The sequence below is a fragment of the Ictidomys tridecemlineatus genome, chromosome 15 (assembly GCF_052094955.1).
Source record: "Ictidomys tridecemlineatus isolate mIctTri1 chromosome 15, mIctTri1.hap1, whole genome shotgun sequence".
Lineage (NCBI taxonomy): Eukaryota > Metazoa > Chordata > Mammalia > Rodentia > Sciuridae > Ictidomys > Ictidomys tridecemlineatus.
The window spans coordinates 811,392-833,589 of NC_135491.1; the positions used below are offsets into that span (position 1 = coordinate 811,392).

At 49.5% G+C, this 22,198-nt stretch overlaps 1 protein-coding gene across 6 annotated transcripts; it reads left to right on the forward strand.

Moving 5' to 3' along the window:
- The first annotated feature begins 4,519 nt into the window (after positions 1-4,519).
- Znf8 (zinc finger protein 8) lies at positions 4,520-21,815 on the forward strand. 6 transcript variants are annotated; one of them, XM_040290863.2, is made up of 6 exons: positions 4,522-4,733; positions 6,630-6,750; positions 7,237-7,363; positions 7,596-7,691; positions 15,127-16,602; positions 18,619-21,815. In XM_040290863.2, exons 2-5 carry the CDS (start codon positions 6,694-6,696, stop codon positions 16,551-16,553), a joined length of 1,707 nt encoding a protein of 568 aa, XP_040146797.2. In that variant the 5' UTR covers positions 4,522-4,733; positions 6,630-6,693; the 3' UTR covers positions 16,554-16,602; positions 18,619-21,815. The 6 variants fall into 6 exon arrangements, with proteins under 6 accessions (XP_005342708.2, XP_021577231.2, XP_040146797.2 ...); XM_005342651.5 differs by lacking the exon at positions 6,630-6,750 and having other exon boundaries at positions 4,520-4,733; XM_021721556.3 differs by lacking the exon at positions 6,630-6,750 and having other exon boundaries at positions 4,520-4,733; positions 15,127-16,587.
- The last annotated feature ends 383 nt before the right edge of the window (positions 21,816-22,198 follow it).

Consider the following 22,198-nt stretch of genomic DNA (forward strand, 5'->3'; position numbering starts at 1 on the left):
TGTTATTTCTTTAAGAACTAAATTTGGTTAATATAAAAACATCAATATAATTGTGGTAGTATTAATGTGTTCATATCTTCCAGGTATACAAGTCTGTAAGGTAGAAGCTTTAAAAGAGCATTATATCAAGCTGGTGTTCTAAAGTTGTATGGTAATTTTAGGCTTAAAAGAAAAACATATTGGAGATTTATTTATATCATTTGATGTTCTGTAACTAGCCCTGTTATCAATAAGATATGCAAAAGTTCTATGTTACTTTTTACACTGAGGTACAATTTAAATGTATTTTAAAGTTAATGAGAGCCTAATCTGTGTAAAGGTTAATATTGTAAAACAAAAGTACTTCGATACTTTTCTACAAAAGGTTAAAAGCTTTCAGCCATTCTTTAATTCATGTTTTAGGTGTGATATTATATTGTGTTAGCTAATATTCATGTAAACTTGAGCAACAATTTATGCAAGCTTTGTAAAATGATGTTTAAAAAACAAAGATCAGTTTCAGAACTACAGTACTCAAGATTTATGAAGAGCCCCGCTTTACCTGAGATAAGGCTTTGTGTCCCATCTCACTACATGTGAAAATGACTACGAAAGAAGTAGGCCAGATTTTAGTACATTTAAGGTTGTGTCCAAAAGTTGTTTTTTGTCAAGACTACTAGGATCTCAAACGGGATATAATGTATAACTCTGCCAAAGTTCAAGGTAGCTATCACATGAACTAAATATGTTTTTACTCTTGTTAATTTTATTTTGTAGTTTTCTTATAAATGATCTAAAGATTGCCTGTTAATGTTTTGCAGAGGTACTGCTTTAACAACACACAACCTGGGTTAATTTCAGATAATTAGTTATCACCTACAGGATAAACATTAAAGCCCAGTACTCTTAATATAAGGCTGCTGAAATTGATTTGCTGGATGTTTAAGATTAAGATTCAAAATTAAAGTTAAATTAAAATGGCCAAGAAAACCAATGTTTGCCTCTTGCCCTCTGAGTCAGTCTGAATCCAGGGAACAGGGGACTTCTCTAAAGAGCTTTGCAACTCTGGGCCACATAACCTCCTGATCAGGGAGATTAATGAGACCACTGGAGGACAGGAAGCCCATCAGTGCATTTGCTGTCAATAGGAGGGTCATCAGAGAAGGGAGATGTCCTGATGCTTCTTCCAAGGGAAGCCACATGGTCAAGCGAGACCTGGACCCATCCTAGCGCAAATGGCACTAGCAGAACTGAGAAGCTGCAGTAAAGTTCCCCCAGGACTCCCAGGGAAACTCAGCTGACTGTTAACAATAGATAGAAACAAAAGTCAGCTTGATTTGCTTCATCTTTTTTTTTTTAAAGAGAGAGTGAGAGAGAAGAGAGAGAGAGAGAGAGAGAGAGAGAGAGAGAGAGAGAGAGAGAGAGAGAATTTTTTAATATTTATTTTTTAGTTCTCGGCGGACACAACATCTTTGTTGGTATATGGTGCTGAGGGTCGAACCTGGGCCACACGCATGCCAGGCCAGCGCGCTACCGCTTGAGCCACATCCCCAGCCCCCAGATTTGCTTCATCTTAAAACTTAGCAAAGACAGTCAAAGCCAAAACACAGCTATTCCTGGGCATTTTAAATAATAATAATAGTTAAATGTAACTTAAGCTATACATCTTGTGTTAGCCCCCAAGAATAAGTAAGACTGGAGGCTACAGAAGAGATTCTTAGGCTGGAATGCCTGATAACTACCAAAAGAGACTGTCAAGAGGAACTGACAGAGTAGTTTTTAGTTTAAGGCCCACAGATATCCCTAACCTACACAGGTAGGCTTGGTGTTTGCTAGTTTGATTATCCAGCCCTGAGTAACAGAATTAAAGGTTTCTCTATTAGACACAGAGATCATACTAGTAAAAGGATTTTACAAGATCAGATGGCATTAAATTATTAAACTGTATCTTAAGGGGAGGGACAACTGTAACACTAAAAGTTAAATGTTGTGCTTACAGTCCTGATAACTGGGGATGTTAAAGTCTGGTGAGGGAACTTCTATACAGTGACATGTTCCAGCTGCTGCAACATTTATGTAGTACTCATGGTTTTTGTTTCTCTCATAGAAGCACCCATCCCCAGATGACTTTACAACCTGTTCTTCCCCAACCAGACTTCAAACCAAACTGACTTCTAATAGGGAACTCACGTCCCCCACGAAGTCGAGCCCCCTCAGGTTCGACACCCAAATCAGCTCTGAAGCAGCCAGAAGGAGCCATCACCCCTTCTCCTTACAGCAATAAAGAGTTCCTAAAATTAGAAGGGAAATGAAGCCAGAAGTAGACAGACAGTGTCGATAGGTAAATCAAGACAGGAGGCCAATTTTGAGTGAGTCTGGAAAGTTGAAGACTGTCCCCTGAGGGTTACTGTTTACTCTAGTGTCAACCTTAGTAGGACCACTTGTGAACAAGCTAGTGGCTCTCATCAAGGACAGAGTCAACACAGTTCAGATGATGGTTCTGCATACCCATTATCAAGTTCTAGACCCAGAAGGAGAATCCTACCAAGTGTAGGACCTGCCCATATAGACCCCCAACTGAGGGAACCATGATTGGTTCCCAAGTTTCTAGACAAAGGGGGGATGAGAAACTAATGTGACTCCATTTTTAAAAATAAATAAATAACAGCAGCTTCTACCTCAAGGCCTGTCCTAAGGAAGGGGGTGTGACCCTTGTCCTTGGAAAAACCCACAGAGCACTCTTAAGTGTAATGCCAGATTCGTGGGACCCCAATAGACCTCCAGGAGCTGAATCCGATGCAAGCACACAAGAGTCTTTATTGCAAGCTCGAGCCTAGACTCACAACCGTTCCGACACAGCGGTCCCAGGAAGTGAGTCCCGGTCCTTTGTTCAGTGAGATTCTACAGGTTTTGGGGGGATACTCTATGTGTCACAGCATCACACAGCAAATCATTCCATACTGGGGAAGTCAAACAACAACTTAGCATTGATTAGCACATTCAATGGCAGGAACAAGATGGGTAGGGGTTATTAGTTAGTACAAGAGGGGGATTCCTTTGAACTGATTGGTTTAGGCCACGAGGGGTGTACGTGCTAAACTACATGGTTTCCCAACTTGTTATCAACCACCATAAACTACTGGGGGGTCATCTGGCATCCCAGGTATTTCCCTGTCTAATGCTGATTAGAGGTTGCTAGGGGGTTGCTATGGGTCCTCACCTAGCCTGACTGAGTCAGGGACACCTGGCACCTCAGACCTCTCCTGTTATTTACAGACAAACAACTCAGCAGGGTGGGTATGTGCTTAGGAGTGCTCTGTGGGTTTTCCAAGGACAAGGGTCACGCCCCCTTCCTTAGGACAGGCCTTGAGATAGAAACTGCTGTTATTTATTTTTTAAAATGGAGTCACATTAGTTTCTCATAAGCACATACCCATCCTGCTCTTGTACTACCCAACTTGTTCCCGCCATTGAATGTGCTAATCAATGTTAAGAGTTGTTGTTTGATTTTCCCGCGGTATGGAATGATTTGCTGTGTGATGCTGTGACACATAGAGTATCCCCCCAGAACCTATAAAATCTCACTGAACAAAGGATCAGGACTCACTCCCTGGGACCGCTGCGTCGCAAACGGTTGTGAGTCCAGGCTTGAGCTTGCAATAAAGTTGTGTGATTGCATCGGATTCAGCTCCTGGAGGTCTATTGGGGTCCCACGAATCTGGCAGTACATCTGCAGGGCATGCTGAATGAATGTTAGCTGCAGGATAACCCGGGCACTCAAACCCCCCTGGTCCTTTATTACCTGTTTGCAACAAAGCTGAACACTCGACCCCACTCAACACTCAACCCCCACCTATCTGGTGAAAAGGAAACCCACATCTGACCCCTGCCCCATCTGCCTGAAGGCAGAAGATGACACCCTTAGCAACTACTGTGTGATCCAATCATTGTATGCCAACAAGGCAGCTTGCAGACCCAGAGACCCCATTAGATTTTGGCTATAAAAACTCCCTCCTGCCAGGCCCCTCTCTCTTGCTCTCTTTCTTCTCTTGCTTTTGCTTTTTCTCACACCCCCTTCTTTTCTCTCTTTCCCTTCTCTCTCTCTCTCTCTTTCCCTTCTCTCTCTCTCTCTCTCTCTCTCTCTCTCTCTCTCTCTCTCTCTCTCTCTCTCTCTCTCTCTCCTCTTTCTCCCGAATAGGAGTAAAGGGAAAAGCCCAGGTGTCTGCCTGCAGCACGAAGGGCTGCACCGACCTACCACGGGACCGTCCCAGACCACTGGCTCAAGCTGGCGCTGGGAGGCGGTGCGGAGCCAGACCTAGCCCCTGGGGCTGCAGGCCGCTCTAGCCATTGCGCAGACCCTGACACTGCAGCGGCCTCGGAGCCCGCGGGTTCAGCCAACTCCCCCATTGGCCGAAGAGCCCACGGGCGAGACCTCCTATTGGTTAAGGGGGGAACTAACGTCCCATTGGCCAAAGGCCCTGCGGGCCGTGACTCCCATTGGCCCGTCACGGCGGCGCGCTGCGTGGCCTTCTGGGAGTTGTAGTCACAGCGTCACAGGCGTGGTCGCCATTGTCCTGCGGGCGGCTGGTCGGGTGGGCCCCTTGGTGGGGAGGCACTGTAGCTTGGGGGTCGCGGCACTCTAGCTTGGGGGTCGCTTCGGGCTTCGGTGCTCGATCCTTTCGCCCAGGATGGACTCCGAACACGAAGCGGCAGCGGTTGCGATGGCTGCGCGGCCAGCGGCGGCACGGCTTCAGGTAACAACCCTAACGACGGCAGCGGGCCCCAGGCCCGGCGTCCCGGTGGCTACTGGCCTGCAGCCCCGCGCCCGCGAGGCCGGAGGCGACCGCGACGCCCTCCTGCGGGGCAGCGGCTGTGCAGCCGGGGACCGGCCCGGGCCGCGCGCTCGGGCGCACGCTCTCGGGCGCACGCTCTCGGGGCCCGGGGCTGGCTTTCCGTGTCCGCGGTGACAGCTCGGTGACTGGCGGGCAGAGTGCGTTGGACACTACTGTCGCACGAACTTGCTGAAGCTCCTGGGGTCAGCAGACGACCCCCGGCCCCGGAGCTGCGAAGCCCCCTCCTTGGAGTGAGTCTGCTGAGGGGAGGCCAGGTCCCTGCGCACCAGGGCCCCAGTCACCCGCGGGGCTCCGGGGCCAGCGGCCTGGGCGGCTGCAAGGCCAATTGACCATCCAAGCCCCAGACTGGATGCTACCTCCGCTTAGCAGGAACCCACCGAGCCTTAGCTCCTCGAGCTCTGCCACTTCGAAACTGCGTTCTTCCCGCGTGTGTGGTTGATTTGTTTATGGGCAAACTGTGGTTTGGTTCACAAAGGGAAACTATCGGTGGCCTCGGATTGCCAGTTTTCGGATGTGTTGGCAGATGTTCTGAGCAGAATCAGAGGAACCTCTATGACCAGCCAAAGGTTCTTTGTGTTTCATGTCAGAACCACAATTTTCTTTAGCATCTTTAAACCCACTTAAATTTTTCTAAAAGGAATTACCTTTCTTTATTGAAGTTTTTCTTGTGGTTTTTATTTTATTTTATTTTTTTAGTTGTAGATGGACACAGTATCTTTATTTTATTTTATTTATTTATATGGGGTGCTGAGGATCAAACCCCATGCCTCACATGCTAGGCAAGTGCTCTACCTCTGAGCCACAACCCCAGCCCTCTTGTGTGGTTTTGTGGATTTTTTTTTTTGAGAGAGAGAGAGAGAATTTTTTAATATTTATTTTTTAGTTTTCATTGGACACAACATCTTTATTTTATTTTTATGTGGTGCTGAGAATCCCAACGCCCGATGCATGCCAGGCGAATGGAATGTGCTACCGCTTGAGCCACATCCCCAGCCCTCTTGTGTGGTTTTGAATTGTATTTCCTTGATGACTAATGTTGAGCATCTTTTCATGTGCTTATTTGTCATTTGTGTCTCTTTCTTGCAGAAATGTCTTTTTCAGATTCTTTTACTATTTTAATTGGGTTGTCCTTTTAATATTGAGTTGTAAAAGTTCTTTATACATTCTAGATACGAATTTCTGGTGTGTGGTCTCCCATTCTGTGAAGTTTTTTTTTTTTTTCCCCTGCTTTGTTTTAACTTTCTTGAGAGTGTCCTTTGAAACTGCAAAAATCTTTTAGTTTTGAAGTCAAATTTATTTGTATTTTCTTTGTTGTTGGTGCTTTTGGTTTCATATTTAAGAATCCTTTCCCAAATCCAACAATTTATCCCCATGTTTTCTTCTGGGAGTTTCATATTTTTGTCTCTTACCTTTCATTTACATCTTTGTTTCATTTTGAGTTAACTTGTATGTATGGTGTCAGGAAGGGAACCAACTTTTTTTTTTTCTTGCATTGGCTTCCAGTTGTCCTATATTATAGCAAGTGTTTTTAGCCATTTAATTCCTGTCTTAACCCCAAAGGAATGATGCTTTGTATATATGGAAACTGGGAGACAGAGATACTATGCACTGTCCTCCGAGTAGTGTCTCTTTGTCTTGGCTCTTGGGAAAGAAGTAGCTAAGTCAAGACTCTGATCCAGAAATAGTTGACTTTCAAGTGTGGTCACAACCAGCACAAAGAAGAATTTTGTTTGTGGGACATGTTTTAGATATGTGTATCAATTTATAAACCCAACTTAATTTCTACCTTGTCTCTAGACGTTGGCAGTTCTGACCACTTGTGTCCTGTGTTTCCCTACATTGAGTCAGTTCTGAGTCCCTGATGCCCCTTCAGACATGGCATGTGCTCCTTGTAACCTCTGGCCCTACTGCTCACAGGGTAAGTCCACTTATGGGCTGTCAAGCTGGCCGGTTTAAGCCACGTGAGCCTGCCTGGTCCCTAAGATAGGTGAGTTTCTGACACTGACAATACACCCCTCTTTTCAGGGAGGAGGATGAGCCTCACTTTGTATTGATAGATCAGTGAGTGTATTAGTATGTGTTAGCTCTTGCTGTGTAACAAAAAACAGTAGCCATTTCTTCAGCTCAGAAGCCTGAAAGCCAGGGGTTTAGGCTAGCCTTACCTGTCTGATTAGTTGTAGGTAGTTGTGATTAATCTTTCTGGGTGGTCTTATATGTCCACACAGTACTACAGCCCACTCCTGCACATAGTGGCTCCTAGGTGTCCAGTGAGACCTGGTTCACATCACTCAGTTGTACATCCTCTCAGAACACGGACCTGCCCACTTTCTCCTTCCCATTCTTCCTCTGCCAGAGATCACTGATGGGATGGTCCAGCTGATGGAGAATGCTTGTGATGTTTCAGGAGCCTGTGACCTTCCGGGACGTGGCTGTTGACTTCACCCAGGAGGAATGGGGGCAGCTGGAGCCTGCCCAGAGGACCCTGTACCGGGATGTGATGCTGGAGACCTTTGGGCACCTTCTCTCTGTGGGTAGGAACTGCTCTGCAAACTCCAGAGGCTGAATCTTCCTGCATTACAGGGTCTGACTTCAGCCCTTATGCCCTGTGGGCCCACATGGGAATGAAGGAGGGATCTGGCCTTTTCTGTCACAGTGCAAACCTTAACCTCGACACGAGGTGACACATGTCCTGGTAGGCAGAGCTTGGCCTGGTTCTATCTCTTCAGAGCAGCCCTCACTTCCTGTGTCTTTTCCTGTTTCCAGGTCCTGAGCTTCCCAAACCTGAAGTCATCTCCCAGCTGGAGCAAGGAGCTGAGCTCTGGGTGGTGGGGAAAGGAGTCGCCCAGGGCTGCCATCCAGGTGAGACTCTACCGGGAAGGTGGCACGTGGTCACTGGAGATGCATTCTGTGAAAGGAGTGGTGCTTCGAGGTCCTTGAGACCACCCCTGCACTAAGAGGCCTTGCAGCATGTGAATCGTCATGCTCACAGCCACAGATGGTTGTAGCCAAAGGACGCAGCCTGAAACCAGCCCAGGGAAAAGGCACACAGGGCACAGTCCCTCAGGGGAAGCCACTCTCCACCTGCATGGACCTCCCAGTGCCCCTGGCTCAGGGAGCCTGGCTAGAGACAGGGTCAGACTGTCCTGGGTCTGCTCTCATGGGCACTCTCTGCTTGACAGAGGCCAAGGTTCCAGATCTGGGGTGCACCACATGTCACAAAGAGCCACACTCAGAGCACACCTATCAGCTGGGGTGGTATCAGGCACCTGTCAGTGCCCTCCCAGCTCCAGATGCCTAGAGGCAGCCAAGGGCCAACCTTGAGAGCAGCCTCTCTTGGAAGGGGGCCTCAGGTCTGCCCTGTTACCTGCTTCTGCACAGTAGCCACCTCACTTGAGCTGTCCTTCCCATGAACTCAGAGACCATTCACCTCTTCTCCAGTAGTAGGAGCCCTACCCTGCTCCCTCTCTGCTCCCTCTTTCTCCGAGGTCATTCCCACCTTACCAGCCACCTCAGCAGGCCCTGTCAAATGTGTGAGCCTCTTCATCTTCTCCACTTTGTTCTTGTATATCTGGATCCTTTCAACCTGTTCCCTAATCTTCCTATTCTCTTGTCAGAAGGATTGTGCTTAGCACTAGGTACCTGAAATCCAGGTTAGAACAGCTCAAAAGAGAAGAGGCATTTTTCTCGTGAAGCAGAAACCGTGAGTCAGCTGCTATTGTTGCTGGCATGGCACTTAGAGATACCAGGGCTGATGGTTCTGTGATTTCCCTGGTCTTTCCTTAGAGTTACACTGTGACTACAGCAGCTCTAGCCATCACATCTGTGCTCCAGGAAGGAAGGAAGGAAAGAAGGGAGGAGGAAGGAAGATTCATTTGTCCCCTTTTATCTGAAACATGAAAGCCATCCACTGGGGGTCTCCGTGGTCAGGCCTGATTACTATCTCCTGCCCTGACCCTTGTCAGAAGGGAAAGTGAGAAGGAGGGCATCTGGATTGTGGTGATTGGATTAGGCACTGCAGGCCCACCCTGTGGCTGGGACCTGGTGCTCCCACCATATCTGGGTGCGGTCAGCAGTACCTGCAGACCAGCCTCCCACCCCGATGTCTCCTAATGCCCTGTGCCTCCTTGGTAGGGCAGGATGAATCTTCAGCAGATCTTGTGTTCCTTGTTTACTGGTTGTCGTCACTGTCACTCCAGACCTGCTGATGAGAAACAAATCCTCGTCATCTGGACGTTTGCCCTTGACTCACAGGTCTCAGGCTACAACTAGAGGCAGGTTTTGAATGATGTGTGCTCTTAAGTATTGAGCAGACACAGGTCTGGTGTGGTATCAGAATTGTGACAAGGGGTCTTAAGAACTTAATCCAGACAGTTGTAAATGCTCCACAGTCGGAAGGATCTCACAGCTTCATGTGAGAGCAAAGTGTACTTTTTACTTAACATTTTGGATTAGTTTCCTATTGCTACTTTACGAAAGTACCACAATCTGGGGAGTTTGAGACACTTCTTTTTCTCATAGTTGTGGACATCAGAGTCCAGAATGGCCTGTCAGGGCTGGACCTTCTGGTGACTCTAGGGGCATATCTTCTTGTCTTTTCCAGCTTCTGGAGCCACCATGTCCCTTGGCTGGTGGGTCCTTCCATTTCAGAGCACCTCGTTCTGACCTCTGTTCCCATCACTACATCCCCGTCTCTGACTCAGACTGTCCTGTGTGGACCCTCTGAGGGCCCTGGGGTACTAATCTTCCACTCTCCAATTCAGCTGATCACACCTGCAGATCCCTTTGCTAGAGAGGGTCACATATCTACAGCTTCCAAAAACTGGACTTGGCATCCCCGAGGGACCGTGGATTAGTCACCACCTACTTTATCAGAAGACAGCACGATGCTTGTTTTTTAAGGGAGAAGAAAGCTCTCCAGGCAGATCCCTGCTCCTGATGTACCCGTGTTCTGGGGGCTAGGTGCCAGTGGTCCTGAGCCCCTCCTATCCCTTGCTCATCTTGCCTCATTTCTTTTTTTAGAGAGAGAGAGAAAGAAATTTTTTTTTTAATATTTATTTTTTAGTTTTCGGCGGACAGAACATCTTTGTATGTGGTGCTGAGGATCGAACCTGGGCCGCACGCATGCCAGGCGAGCGCGCTACTACTTGAGCCACATCCCCAGCCCTTGCCTCATTTCTTTACTATTTCCCTTCTGTGGCCACAGCTTCACCCGCTGCAGGTCACCTCCTGGCCAGCTGCAGTCCTTGCTTTTCTCTCATTCTCTCTCTCCATTGACTGCTTTCTCTGGGAACAAGGAGGCCCCCAAATGCAAGGCTAGTTGGTTTTGGAGGCAGCTGGGGCTATGTCCTCAGTTCTGGGAGTCCCAAGGAACTGAGGCTGGAGCAGGAGCCTGGCACAGCCTCAATGCTTCCCGCCGTGCTTCACATGGCTCCACAAAGAAGCTTCTCTGCTGTCCCAGGGCATGAGTGTCCTGCTGTGTGGCCCCAGTTTCAGCTTTTTCAGTTTGGTCCAATACAGCCTACTACGGCATCCCTTCTCAGACCTCCTTGGCGAGTGGCCTGCTCTGGTCTTCCTCTTCCCCTTCCCACTGGCAGTGCTTGCCTGGGCCAGAGTTGGCGCTAGTGTCATGTTGAACCTCTTCAGTGACACTGTCAGTCTCGGGGCTGGTGAGCCACCATTTGAGCCCCTCCAGCAAACATTGCTGAGGACCCACTGCTGCCTTCAGTGCTGGGAACGCAGTGGAGAATGACAGGCAGGCTGCCCCTTCCCGCAGGTGCCTGTACCAGCTGTGAGTGCAAAACTGAAAAAATCCGGACGGAGGCCACAACGGGACTCTGGTGCTCTGTCTAGAGTGTGCGTGTTAGTGGTCGTCATGTCCATTTATAGACTGCGCCCTTCACCACTGTAATTCCAGAGCCTCTCTGTGCTGTCTTGGTCACTCTGGCTACCAGATGAGGTTTCACGGCCTGGGTGGTGTACATGACAGACATTGGATCCATATGGTTCTGGAGTGGGAGTCCACTTAGTTCCTTGTGTGCAGTGGCTGCAGAGGGAGGAAGCTGGCCCTCTGGCTTCTCTTTTCCAAGGGCTCTAATCCATCACCACCTTTGTGACCTGTTACCACTCAAAGCCTGTTTCCTAGTGCCATTACATAAGGGGTTAGGGCTGACCCATAGGAGTTCTGGTAGGACACAGTGTCCAGTCCCACAGTCTCTCCATCTTCCCTGCCTCTGACAGTCACCAGTCTACTTCTGTCTGGATTTGCCTGTTCTGGATATTCCGTGTCTATGGACTCGGCTGTCTGACCTTCATGTTTGGCTTCTTTAACTTTGCATGATGTTTTCAAAGATTTCCAGTTTGTCACGTGTTCATTCTTTGTTCTTTTTATATTTATTCTTTAATATTCTATTGAATGGATAGGTCACATTTTGTGTATCTATTCATCAGCTGCTTCTACTTTTTGCCTATTAAGACCAGTGCTGGGGGAACTGGGGTTGTGGCTCAGTGTAGAATGCCTGCCTAGCATGCATGAGGCACTGGGTTCGATCCTCAGCACCACGTAAATATAAAATAAATGTGTGTGTGTGTGTGTCTGTGTGTGTGTATTTCAAGCCAGTGTTGCTGTGAACATTCATGTACAAGATTTTGTGTGGACTGAGTTGTGTTTTGTTACACCTGCTCTGGGTGCTGTGTAGAGTTGAATTTGGAGGCTTGAGGTGAAGAGCCCAGCATCCGGCTACCCTCAGCTCCTTTCTTGTGGTGCCAGTGGTCCTGAGCCCCCTCCTATCCCATTGCTCATTTTGCCCCAGGCCCTCATTTTCCCCTGGAGTCCCTCCTGCATTTACTGAGATGTGTTTTTGAGCACCTAAGACCTATTGAATCAAGAAATTGTATGACACAGTGACCACTAAAAGATTAGACATGTGACGCATCATGGCAAGACTGAAATAGATGAGGGGGTTCGAGGGCTGGGGTGAGCAGCAAAGTGTAATTTCTAGAAGCAGTTTTCCCTGGAGCGGGGTGAACCTGATGGAGCCATAAGATCTTAGAGTGCTACTGGCTGTCTCTGCAGTGACAGAGATGGCCTCTTGGAGGTGAGAGAGCTGTGGAGTGAAGGAGATGGCCTCTTGGAGGTGGGAGAGCTGTGGAGTGAAGAAGATATCCCTAGGAGGTGAGAGAGCTGTGGTGTGAAGGAGATGGTCCATAGGAGGTGGGAGAGCTGTGGAGTGAAGGAGATGGTCCCTGGGAGGTGGGAGAGCTGTGGAGTGAAGAAGATATCCCTAGGAAGTGGGAGAGCTGTGGAGTGAAGGAGATGGTCCCTAAGAGGTGGGAGAGCTGTGGAGTGAAGGAGATGGTCCCTAGGAAGTGGGAGAGCTGTGGAGTGAAGGAGATGGTCCCTGGGAGGTGGGAGAGCTGTGGAGTGAAGGAGATGGTCCCTAGGATGTGGGAGAGCTGTGGAGTGAAGAAGATGGTCCCTAAGAGGTGGGAGAGCTGTGGATTGAAGGAAATGGCCCCTAAGAGGTGGGAGAGCTGTGGAGTGAAGGAGATGGTCCCTAAGAGGTGGGAGAGCTGTGGAGTGAAGGAGATGGTCCCTGGGAGGTGGGAGAGCTGTGGAGTGAAGGAGATGGTCCCTAAGAGGTGGGAGAGCTGTGGAGTGAAGGAGATGGTCCCTGGGAGGTGGGAGAGCTGTGGAGTGAAGAAGATATCCCTAGGAAGTGGGAGAGCTGTGGAGTGAAGGAGATGGTCCCTAAGAGGTGGGAGAGCTGTGGAGTGAAGGAGATGGTCCCTGGGAGGTGGGAGAGCTGTGGAGTGAAGAAGATATCCCTAGGAAGTGGGAGAGCTGTGGAGTGAAGGAGATGGTCCCTAAGAGGTGGGAGAGCTGTGGAGTGAAGGAGATGGTCCGTAGGAGGTGGGAGAGCTGTGGAGTGAAAGAGATGGTCCCTAAGAGGTGGGAGAGCTGTGGAGTGAAAGAGATGGCCCCTAAGAGGTGGGAGAGCTGTGGAGTGAAGGAGATGGTCCGTAGGAGGTGGGAGAGCTGTGGAGTGAAGGAGATGGTCCCTAAGAGATGGGAGAGCTGTGGAGTGAAGGAAATGGCCCCTAAGAGGTGGGAGAGCTGTGGAGTGAAGGAGATGGTCCCTAAGAGGTGGGAGAGCTGTGGAGTGAAGGAGATGGTCCCTAAGAGGTGGGAGAGCTTTGGAGTGAAGAAGATGGTCCCTAGGAAGTGGGAGAGCTGTGGAGTGAAGGAGATGGTCCCTAAGAGGTGGGAGAGCTGTGGAGTGAAGAAGATGGTCCCTAGGAAGTGGGAGAGCTGTGGAGTGAAGGAGATGGTCCCTAAGAGGTGGGAGAGCTGTGGAGTGAAGGAGATGGTCCCTAAGAGGTGGGAGAGCTGTGGAGTGAAGGAGATGGTCCCTAAGAGGTGGGAGAGCTGTGGAGTGAAGGAGATGGCCCCTAAGAGGTGGGAGAGCTGTGGAGTGAAGGAGATGGTCCCTAAGAGGTGGGAGAGCTGTGGAGTGAAGGAGATGGTCCCTGGGAAGTGGGAGAGCTGTGGAGTGAAGAAGATGGTCCCTGGGAGGTGGGAGAGCTGTGGAGTGAAGGAGATGGTCCCTAGGAGGTGGGAGAGCTGTGGAGTGAAGGAGATGGTCCCTGGGAGGTGGGAGAGCTGTGGAGTGAAGGAGATGGTCCCTGGGAGGTGGGAGAGCTGTGGAGTGAAGGAGATGGTCCCTAAGAGGTGGGAGAGCTGTGGAGTGAAGGAGATGGTCCGTAGGAGGTGGGAGAGCTGTGGAGTGAAGGAGATGGTCCCTAAGAGGTGGGAGAGCTGTGGAGTGAAGGAGATGGTCCCTGGGAAGTGGGAGAGCTGTGGAGTGAAGGAGATGGTCCCTAAGAGGTGGGAGAGCTGTGGAGTGAAGAAGATGGTCCCTGGGAAGTGGGAGAGCTGTGGAGTGAAGGAGATGGTCCCTGGGAGGTGGGAGAGCTGTGGAGTGAATGAGATGGTCCCTGGGAGGTGGGAGAGCTGTGGAGTGAAGGAGATGGTCCCTAGGAAGTGGGAGAGCTGTGGAGTGAAGGAGATGGTCCCTAAGAGGTGGGAGAGCTGTGGAGTGAAGGAGATGGTCCCTGGGAGGTGGGAGAGCTGTGGAGTGAAGGAGATGGTCCCTGGGAAGTGGGAGAGCTGTGGAGTGAAGGAGATGGTCCCTAAGAGGTGGGAGAGCTGTGGAGTGAAGAAGATGGTCCCTGGGAAGTGGGAGAGCTGTGGAGTGAAGGAGATGGTCCCTAAGAGGTGAGAGAGCTGTGGAGTGAAGGAGATGGTCCCTGGGAGGTGGGAGAGCTGTGGAGTGAAGGAGATGGTCCGTAGGAGGTGGGACAGCTGTGGAGTGAAGGAGATGGTCCCTAGGAAGTGGGAGAGCTGTGGAGTGAAGGAGATGGTCCCTAAGAGGTGGGAGAGCTGTGGAGTGAAGGAGATGGTCCCTGGGAAGTGGGAGAGCTGTGGAGTGAAGGAAATGGTCCCTGGGAGGTGGGAGAGCTGTGGAGTGAAGGAGATGGTCCCTAAGAGGTGGGAGAGCTGTGGAGTGAAGGAGATGGTCCCTGGGAGGTGGGAGAGCTGTGGAGTGAAGGAGATGGTCCCTAAGAGGTGAGAGAGCTGTGGAGTGAAGGAGATGGTCCCTAAGAGGTGGGAGAGCTGTGGAGTGAAGGAGATGGTCCCTGGGAGGTGGGAGAGCTGTGGAGTGAAGGAGATGGTCCCTGGGAAGTGGGAGAGCTGTGGAGTGAAGGAAATGGTCCCTGGGAGGTGGGAGAGCTGTGGAGTGAAGGAGATAGTCCCTAGGGGGTGGGAGAGCTGTGGAGTGAAGGAGATGGTCCCTAAGAGGTGAGAGAGCTGTGGAGTGAAGGAGATAGTCTCTAGGGGGTGGGAGAGGCATGGAAGCATATTTTCCCTGTGTCTTATAGAAGACCTCTGCATTGTTGTAAGTTATGGTGGCCTAAGGAGACACCTGAGGTGTACCGCTGTGTTTGCCTCCGAGCCCTTGAGGTCAAAATAGAGGAGGATTTTGGGCCTTGCCAGGGCAGGTCCTAAGCATCCTAGGAAGTAACAGGCCTGGGGTCTTGTGGCCCTTCTCTGCTCCTGTTTTTAGTTGTAGATGGACACAATACCTTTATTGTTCTTTTGGTGTTTCATATGGGGGTGAGGACTGGACCCAGGGCCTTGCACATGCTGGGCAAGCGCTCCGCCTCTGAGCCACAACCCCAGCCCTGCTCTTTGTCGTTCCCCACTAATGCTTAGAGTTCTTCTGTTTTCTTTTAGGCTGGGAGCTGGCATCCACAGGCCTGGCATCACCGAAGCAGGGCCCTCCTGAAGAGGAGCTGTCCCCTGTCACAGAAAGGCAAGGGCTCCCAAGGGACACTCCTTGTCCCTCCACAACAGAGGGAGCCTGGGAGCATGAGGTCCTGGGCCAGCCCATCAGGAAAGGCCAGGACTCCTTGAGGGGATTGGAGTTCTTCCTTGAGGAAGCACCTCTTCAAAATCAAGGCACCAAAAGTCTCAAATTTGGGGAAAACTGTGTCCTTAGTTCCAACCCAGATGCATTCCCAGAGATCTCTAGGAGAGAATACTTCTGTACTTACGACTCTCAAGTTCCCAGCTCAGAGCACAGCTCGGGCTTAGTCAGTCAGCAGACCGGCTCCCCAGAAACTCAGCCCTGTGGAAGCCACAGCTGCCGCAGAACCCCTGAGCAGGCAGCTCCTGCAGCAGAGCCTCTGAGGAGCCAGGTGCAGGACAAGCCCTACAAGTGCGCCGACTGTGGGAAGGCGTTCAACCACAACGCCCACCTCACCGTGCACAAGAGGATCCACACGGGGGAGAGGCCTTACATGTGCAAGGAGTGTGGGAAGGCCTTCAGCCAGAACTCTTCCCTGGTCCAGCACGAGCGGATCCACACAGGGGACAAGCCCTACAAGTGTGCTGAGTGCGGGAAGTCCTTCTGCCACAGTACACACCTCACCGTCCACCGGAGAATTCACACGGGAGAGAAGCCCTATGAGTGTCAGGACTGTGGGAGGGCCTTCAACCAGAACTCCTCCCTGGGCCGACACAAGAGGACCCACACAGGAGAGAAGCCGTATACCTGCAGTGTCTGTGGCAAGTCCTTCTCGCGGACCACCTGCCTTTTCCTGCACCTGCGGACCCACACAGAGGAGCGGCCCTATGAGTGCAACCACTGCGGGAAGGGCTTCAGGCACAGCTCCTCGCTGGCCCAGCACCAGCGGAAGCACGCCGGGGAGAAGCCCTACGAGTGCCAGCAGAGACTCATCTTTGAGCAGACACCAGCTTTAACGAAACATGTGTGGGCAGACACCCTGGGCTGCAGCCCACCTCTGACTCAAGAGGAGAGGACTCACCGGAGCGACAGGCCCTTCAGGTGTAATCAGTGTGGGAAGTGCTTCATTCAGAGCTCTCACCTCATCCGACATCAGATCACTCACACCAGAGACGAGGAGCCTGGGGGGCGCCCCCGGAGACGCTGTGGCCGGAGCTCACTCCGCAGGCATCAGCCCACAAAAGCAGGAGAGAGCCCTGGGGACCAGCCCAAGGCTGGGCAGCCAGCAGGCGGGGCCCTGGCCTTGTTTGACATCCATGAGATCATGCAGGAAAAAAGCCCTGTGCATGTCATTGGGGTCGGGGAGCCTTCCATGGGCGCCTCCATGTTGTTTGATATCAGAGAATCCACATAGGAGAGGAACTCTTCAGACGGCTCTTGGACCACAGGTACAAAAAAATGTGGTAAGTATGCACAGTCCATTCGTGGCAAGAGGGTCTGGGGATAGAAGTGCTGACGGTGACCTTTGGCTTTCAAGGAAACGACACTTCTCAAACACCTAAAATTGGTGGCTCCAAAATCTATCAAACCCTTTAATAATAGATCCTTTATGATGGTTCCTCCATCTCCCTAAAAGGAGTTCCCCAATAATAAAACTTACCCACATGTGTAATGTACAGAAGTCAGTATGTGGCCCATTTTGTAAAGGATAAAACAAAAGTATCTGTAATGGAAGGATGTGTACCGAGTCAGTGTGGAAGCTTGCTGTGCCACTGTGTGGGCCCTGTCAGGAGGGAGCCCTGGGCGGCAGCCCTTTGCTATGCCCTGGTGTGAGGTTTGCTGTTGTCCTCACAAATACCATGAGTGGCATTTCTGTACCACCATAGTGACTAACTCTCAAAAGTTTTGGATAAAACAAAATGTGTTGCAATTCTGGGAAATTCTGTCTAAATTTAAAGTATGCAACAGTTAATATGTGTGTCTTTGTGAAGGAGAGTAGGTTAGCATCTTGGGGGGCGGGTCCTCACCTGCACACAGGTGGCACTGGGCCAGTTCTGCTTTTCACAGTCATTGCAGCGTGCATGGCTTCTGCCACATTTCAACCACACCCCAAGATCATCTGACAGCAGCCCCCACACTTCCTGGGATTACATCTGCTGTGGAAACCACAGCCTCAAAATACGAGTGTTACTGAAGCTACAGGTGTTCTGGTAGCTGTGACTCAAGAGTAGCAGGCCCTGGTGTCTTGGGTCAAAGCCAAGGATCCACTCAGCATCCTGCAGGCCCAGGGCAGCTTTTCAGAAAAGGATCTTCCACCCCAGGTGTCCACAGTCCTGTGTGGAGAAGCTGTGAACCAGCCCAGCACTGTGGCTGATGTTTTCTCAGCTCTAACTCCATTGATTGAAGTTGTACTAGTATCCTGCAAGTTTGGCTTTATCAAATGGGACCATCAGCTGGTTTACACACAGTACAGTTCCCAATTTTCAGTAAATCCTTTTGCAGTCTTCATAATTGGTGTGAAGAATGGTAGAGAATCCACCTTTTTTTTTTTTAAGAATTTTTTTTAAAAGAGAATTTTTTAATATTTATTTTTCAGTTTTTGGTTGACACAACATCTTTATTTATTTTTATGTGGTGCTGAGGATCGAACCCAGCGCCCCACGCATGCCATCCGAGCGCGTTACTGCTTGAGCCATATCCCCAGCCCCCACCTATTTTTTTAATATTTATTTTTTAGTTGTAATTGGACATAATACTTCTTTATTTTATTTTTATTTTGGTTTTTTTTTATGTGGTGCTGAGGATTATTGAACCCAGGACCTGACATGTGCTAGGCGAGCACTCTACCACTGAGCCTCAACCCCAGCCCTCCACCTATTTCTCTCAATAACCTTTTAGCATTGACAGTTTTAAAACAGGAATGATATATTTTCATTGTTTCCCCACTCATCTTCCCATCTCTTTCCTACCCTGAATTATTTTTACATTAGTCCCAGAAAATATTATTTTATCATATTTCTGAATATATTTCTAAAAAACAGGGAGTTTAAAATACACATTTGACCAAGTTGATCACAGGACAAAGCCATTTTTATAGTCATCTAAGCTTTTTGGATTTTCTGCCATGTTGGTGTTTTGCACATAGCTAAGGACTGAGTTCAAATCAGTACCGTGCCCCAAGGTCATTGTTTGTATTCTTCCCCTGGTCATTGTAGTAAAGGAAAAAATTTCATTTTACCTAATATCTATGATGAAACAAGAAAATCATAAAATTTTGTTGAATCTCAAAACTGTGTTGTTATTGTCTTACCTGAACAAATGTCATGAGACATCTGATTTTCAGTTGTTCCCATTGCCTCATAAATTTTGTTTTGTTCTAATCATAATCTAAACAAGATCCACATAGAGCATATGGTCAGTATTTTTTTTCTTAAATCTCTTTAATCATGCTAGTTTTTATTTCATCTTTTATTTGTTAGGAAAGAAACAGAATAACCTAAATTTTTCCTGCCTGGGCTGCCCATCACACCCTCCTTGCTTGGGTATGACAGACTGCCCTGATTTGTCACCAAGCCTTGGAGCCATGCTGAGGGCCCACGAGATCATGTGCCTGCCACCTTTCTAGAGCTCTTCCCACCTGTGGGGCCTCTGCTGGAGATCAGTGGAGGACCTTTCCTAGGAAGCGGAACGTTCTGGCATGACCATTTACTGTCCAGCGTGGGAAACATCACCCTCATGTTGCTTTCCTGCAAGTGTTCTGAGGAAAGCAGGGGTTGCCGACCCTCATCTCGCGATTCCAGAAAAAAAAGAACGTCATGTGTCACGTGAGGTCCCTCATGTGGCACAGCACTGGGGTGTATAAACTGAAGATGTCAGCCTGCCTTGTGACCTACAGTGAAGCCAGCTGTGGGCTTCTGCGTGCCCTGGCCACAGCCCTTGCCTCGCCACCAGGACCCAGGTGTGCGCAGCTATTCCTCCATGTGGTATTCCTGCTGCTGTTGCTTTCTAGTGAAGTTAAAGCATCCCATCAGCGTCAGCAATTGAAAGGAAGGATCATGACCCATCTCCACTTGTAAAAATTGGTTCTTAAAAACAAACCGCAAAAGCACTGTCGCATGGTCTGGGTGCAGAGCTGGAGAGAGAGCAGTTTCCCCGGGAGACTCCTGCTACACAGGATGACTGAGCATCAGCACACACTGCCCCTGAGCTTCCTGCGACCACTTGTTCTTCAGATGCTGGGAAGGCCACGTGGTGGGGTTTCTGTTGGGCAGCCTGGCTTTCAGGACTCTCACCCCAGATGCAGGACCCTGACGTCATCCCAGGTTTCCCTCTGGAGCCGTCCTCCCATTTCTCTTCCCAGCTCTGACTTCATGGCAACTCTGGGCCTTCACTTCTTGGCCCAGGCCACTTGCTGGTTCATTATTAGCAGGTGACTTTCCGTTTACATAGCTACCAGGTTAGCTCAGTGACAGTTCTGTGAACTGTCAGATGAGGACAATTAGTCACAGGGCAGAAGTAACCAGCTGCTGCAACTAGAGTAACCAGGGCAAGTCCGCAGGTAGGAAATAGTGGAGCCAGAATTCAGTGTCAGCTCCCAGTCACCAGTGGCCAGAACAAATTGGGCTTGGTCAGGACTGACTTTTCCGCCAGTCAGCGAGGGTGTTCTGCAGTTCTTGCATCTTTCCCTCGTGGTCTAAGGAAGAGTGCTGAAGCTCTAGCCCTGGCGCCAGTTGTCAAGACTGGAGGAGAAGGGCAGGCCAACACAGCCCTCTGATGACGCTTCAGAGAAAAGCCTTTCCTGAGAGCCTTTGCCTGTTCCCAAGTCTTGTCACCCAAGACTGAGTTACAGGGCCACCCCTGGTCACGGCACTCTTAGCACTTCTAACTTCTGGTAGACAGGTTGTGGGCAGAGGGTGCAGATAGACAGTGCCCCGCCTCCTGTGTTCCCACTCCTGTGGCACCAGCTTTGCAGACCCTCTGATCTGCTGCTGCACAGAAACTGCTGGGCCTCTGCCAGGTCTCGGGGCATGGCATCTGCACCCCAGCCACTAGGTCTGCCGGCCTTGCAGCTCTCCACCTCTTCAGGGGCTTCTAGTTTTCCCCTCACCCTCTAAGCATCAGGGTCCCACAACAGACGGGATGGTAGGTGTCATCTGTACCATGGCTTATGTCTCCCGCCCCCATGTCTAAGTCTGGTGCTTCTGAGTTCTGAACGCCAGGCCCAGACAGCGGCTATCTGCCATTGGGCAGCTCCCCAGCAGGTACTGCAAAGCTCAGGAACCCAACCTGCCCAGACCCTGTCGTTTCCCTCCAAACCAGCCCTCCCGTCGCTGTGATGGACACATGCCATCCCACTGTTGAAGCCAGAAAATCAGCCTGCTTTGGCTTGCTCCTCATGAGCATTTGTGTTGCTTTACCCTGTAAATATCTCAGGTCTGTGGGCTTCATCCACCCTCAGCCTCTCAGGACCGCCCTTGGAGGAGGTAGCACTACCAGTGATGCAGCAAGACCTGGCCAGTCTGGTAACAGGCAGAGCATGGAGTGCTCCTGGGCAGGGGACACCCGGCAATAAGATCATATTTGTCCACAGCTCTGGTGGCTGGGCCAGGGACACCCTTTTCCCTCCACCTTGGCCCTCAAAGTCACATCCTGAAGGGAGGAGCGTGGGATGCTGTGGTTACAAGATTGGAACACAGGAGCAGAGGAACAGGCGGTGGAAACGCACATCTTAGTTTCTCCTCAGTCCTTGTCCAGTCATGGTGTTCCTACCCATTTCCTTAGGTTTTCAAATAGGAAAATTCCTCAGGGGAAATTACTGAGAACTAGGGGAAATTTATCTGTGAAAGTAACTCAGTTCTTTGTAGCTAGACTAAGAAAATTCACTGAGTTTTTAACAAGTGAAAATTTATTTAAAATTTAATTCTTGGGGCTGGGGTTGTGGCTCAGCAGTAGAGCACTTGCCTAGCATGTGCCAGGCGCTGGGTTTGACCCTCAGCACCACATAAAAATAAAGGTATTGTGCCCAGCTACAACTAAAACTATTTTAAAAACCTCAATTCCTCATACTTTAACCGTGTACAAATAGTATTACCATATAGATTTTCTAATTTTCCTTGCAATTTTTATTAAAATGTAAACGCCTAAACATGATGTCCATCAATTCAAATGTAGTTAACTCATGTAGAAACTCAGAATCCCTTCCAGCTCCCTCATAACTCCTTGTTATATGTTGAGCTTTTTCCCCTCACAGAGAAATTCATGTAGCTTGTGAAGACACCTTTCAGGAGGATCCTGACAGTGTGTGCTCCAGGGCGTGGGGCGGCCACTGAGCTCCAAACACACAAGCCCCTCCCTGCCCAGTTCTCGTGCTGTTGGTCTTGCAGGGAGCACGTACAGCAACCTCACACACACACTGTGGAAAGTAATCAGTGGTGGATCGGAGACCACAGCTGTCCAGGCAGAGAGGCCTCACTAGTGTGGGCAACAGTGAAAACACATGTGGACCTGGTGTTTCCATTTGTGTAAAGAAAAAACCGATGCTCACAGTCTCCAAAAGGATAAACACTTGGGGAGGCGTCTGGGGACAGAGAGGAGGAATGATTTTCACTCTAACTATATTTTTGGAATTTAAAAACCTGTAAAAGGATTATGTTAAAATAAATTTAACAAAAATCTCTTTCAGATTTTATAATTTGCTGGTTTACTGTCTGCCTCCCCCTGCTACAGTGTTTGCATAAGCAGGACTGCTGTATCTTATTCACACTTGTTACCTATATGTACTTGTGTGTGTGTGTGTTCATGTTACAAAACCAGCTGAGGGTAAAATAGCTTCTAGCTCCTTGAGGACATCAAAAATGAAAAGTGGGGCTGTAGCTCAGTGGTAAAGCACTGGCCAGCACATGTGAGGCACTGGGTTTGCTCCTCAGCACCACATAAACAAATGAATAAAATAAAGATATTGTGTCCATTTACAATTTAAAAAAAAATAAATGGAAAGTGATTGTAGTGGGATTTGGGATAGACTCAGTGGTAGAACATCCTTGCCTCACATATGCAAGG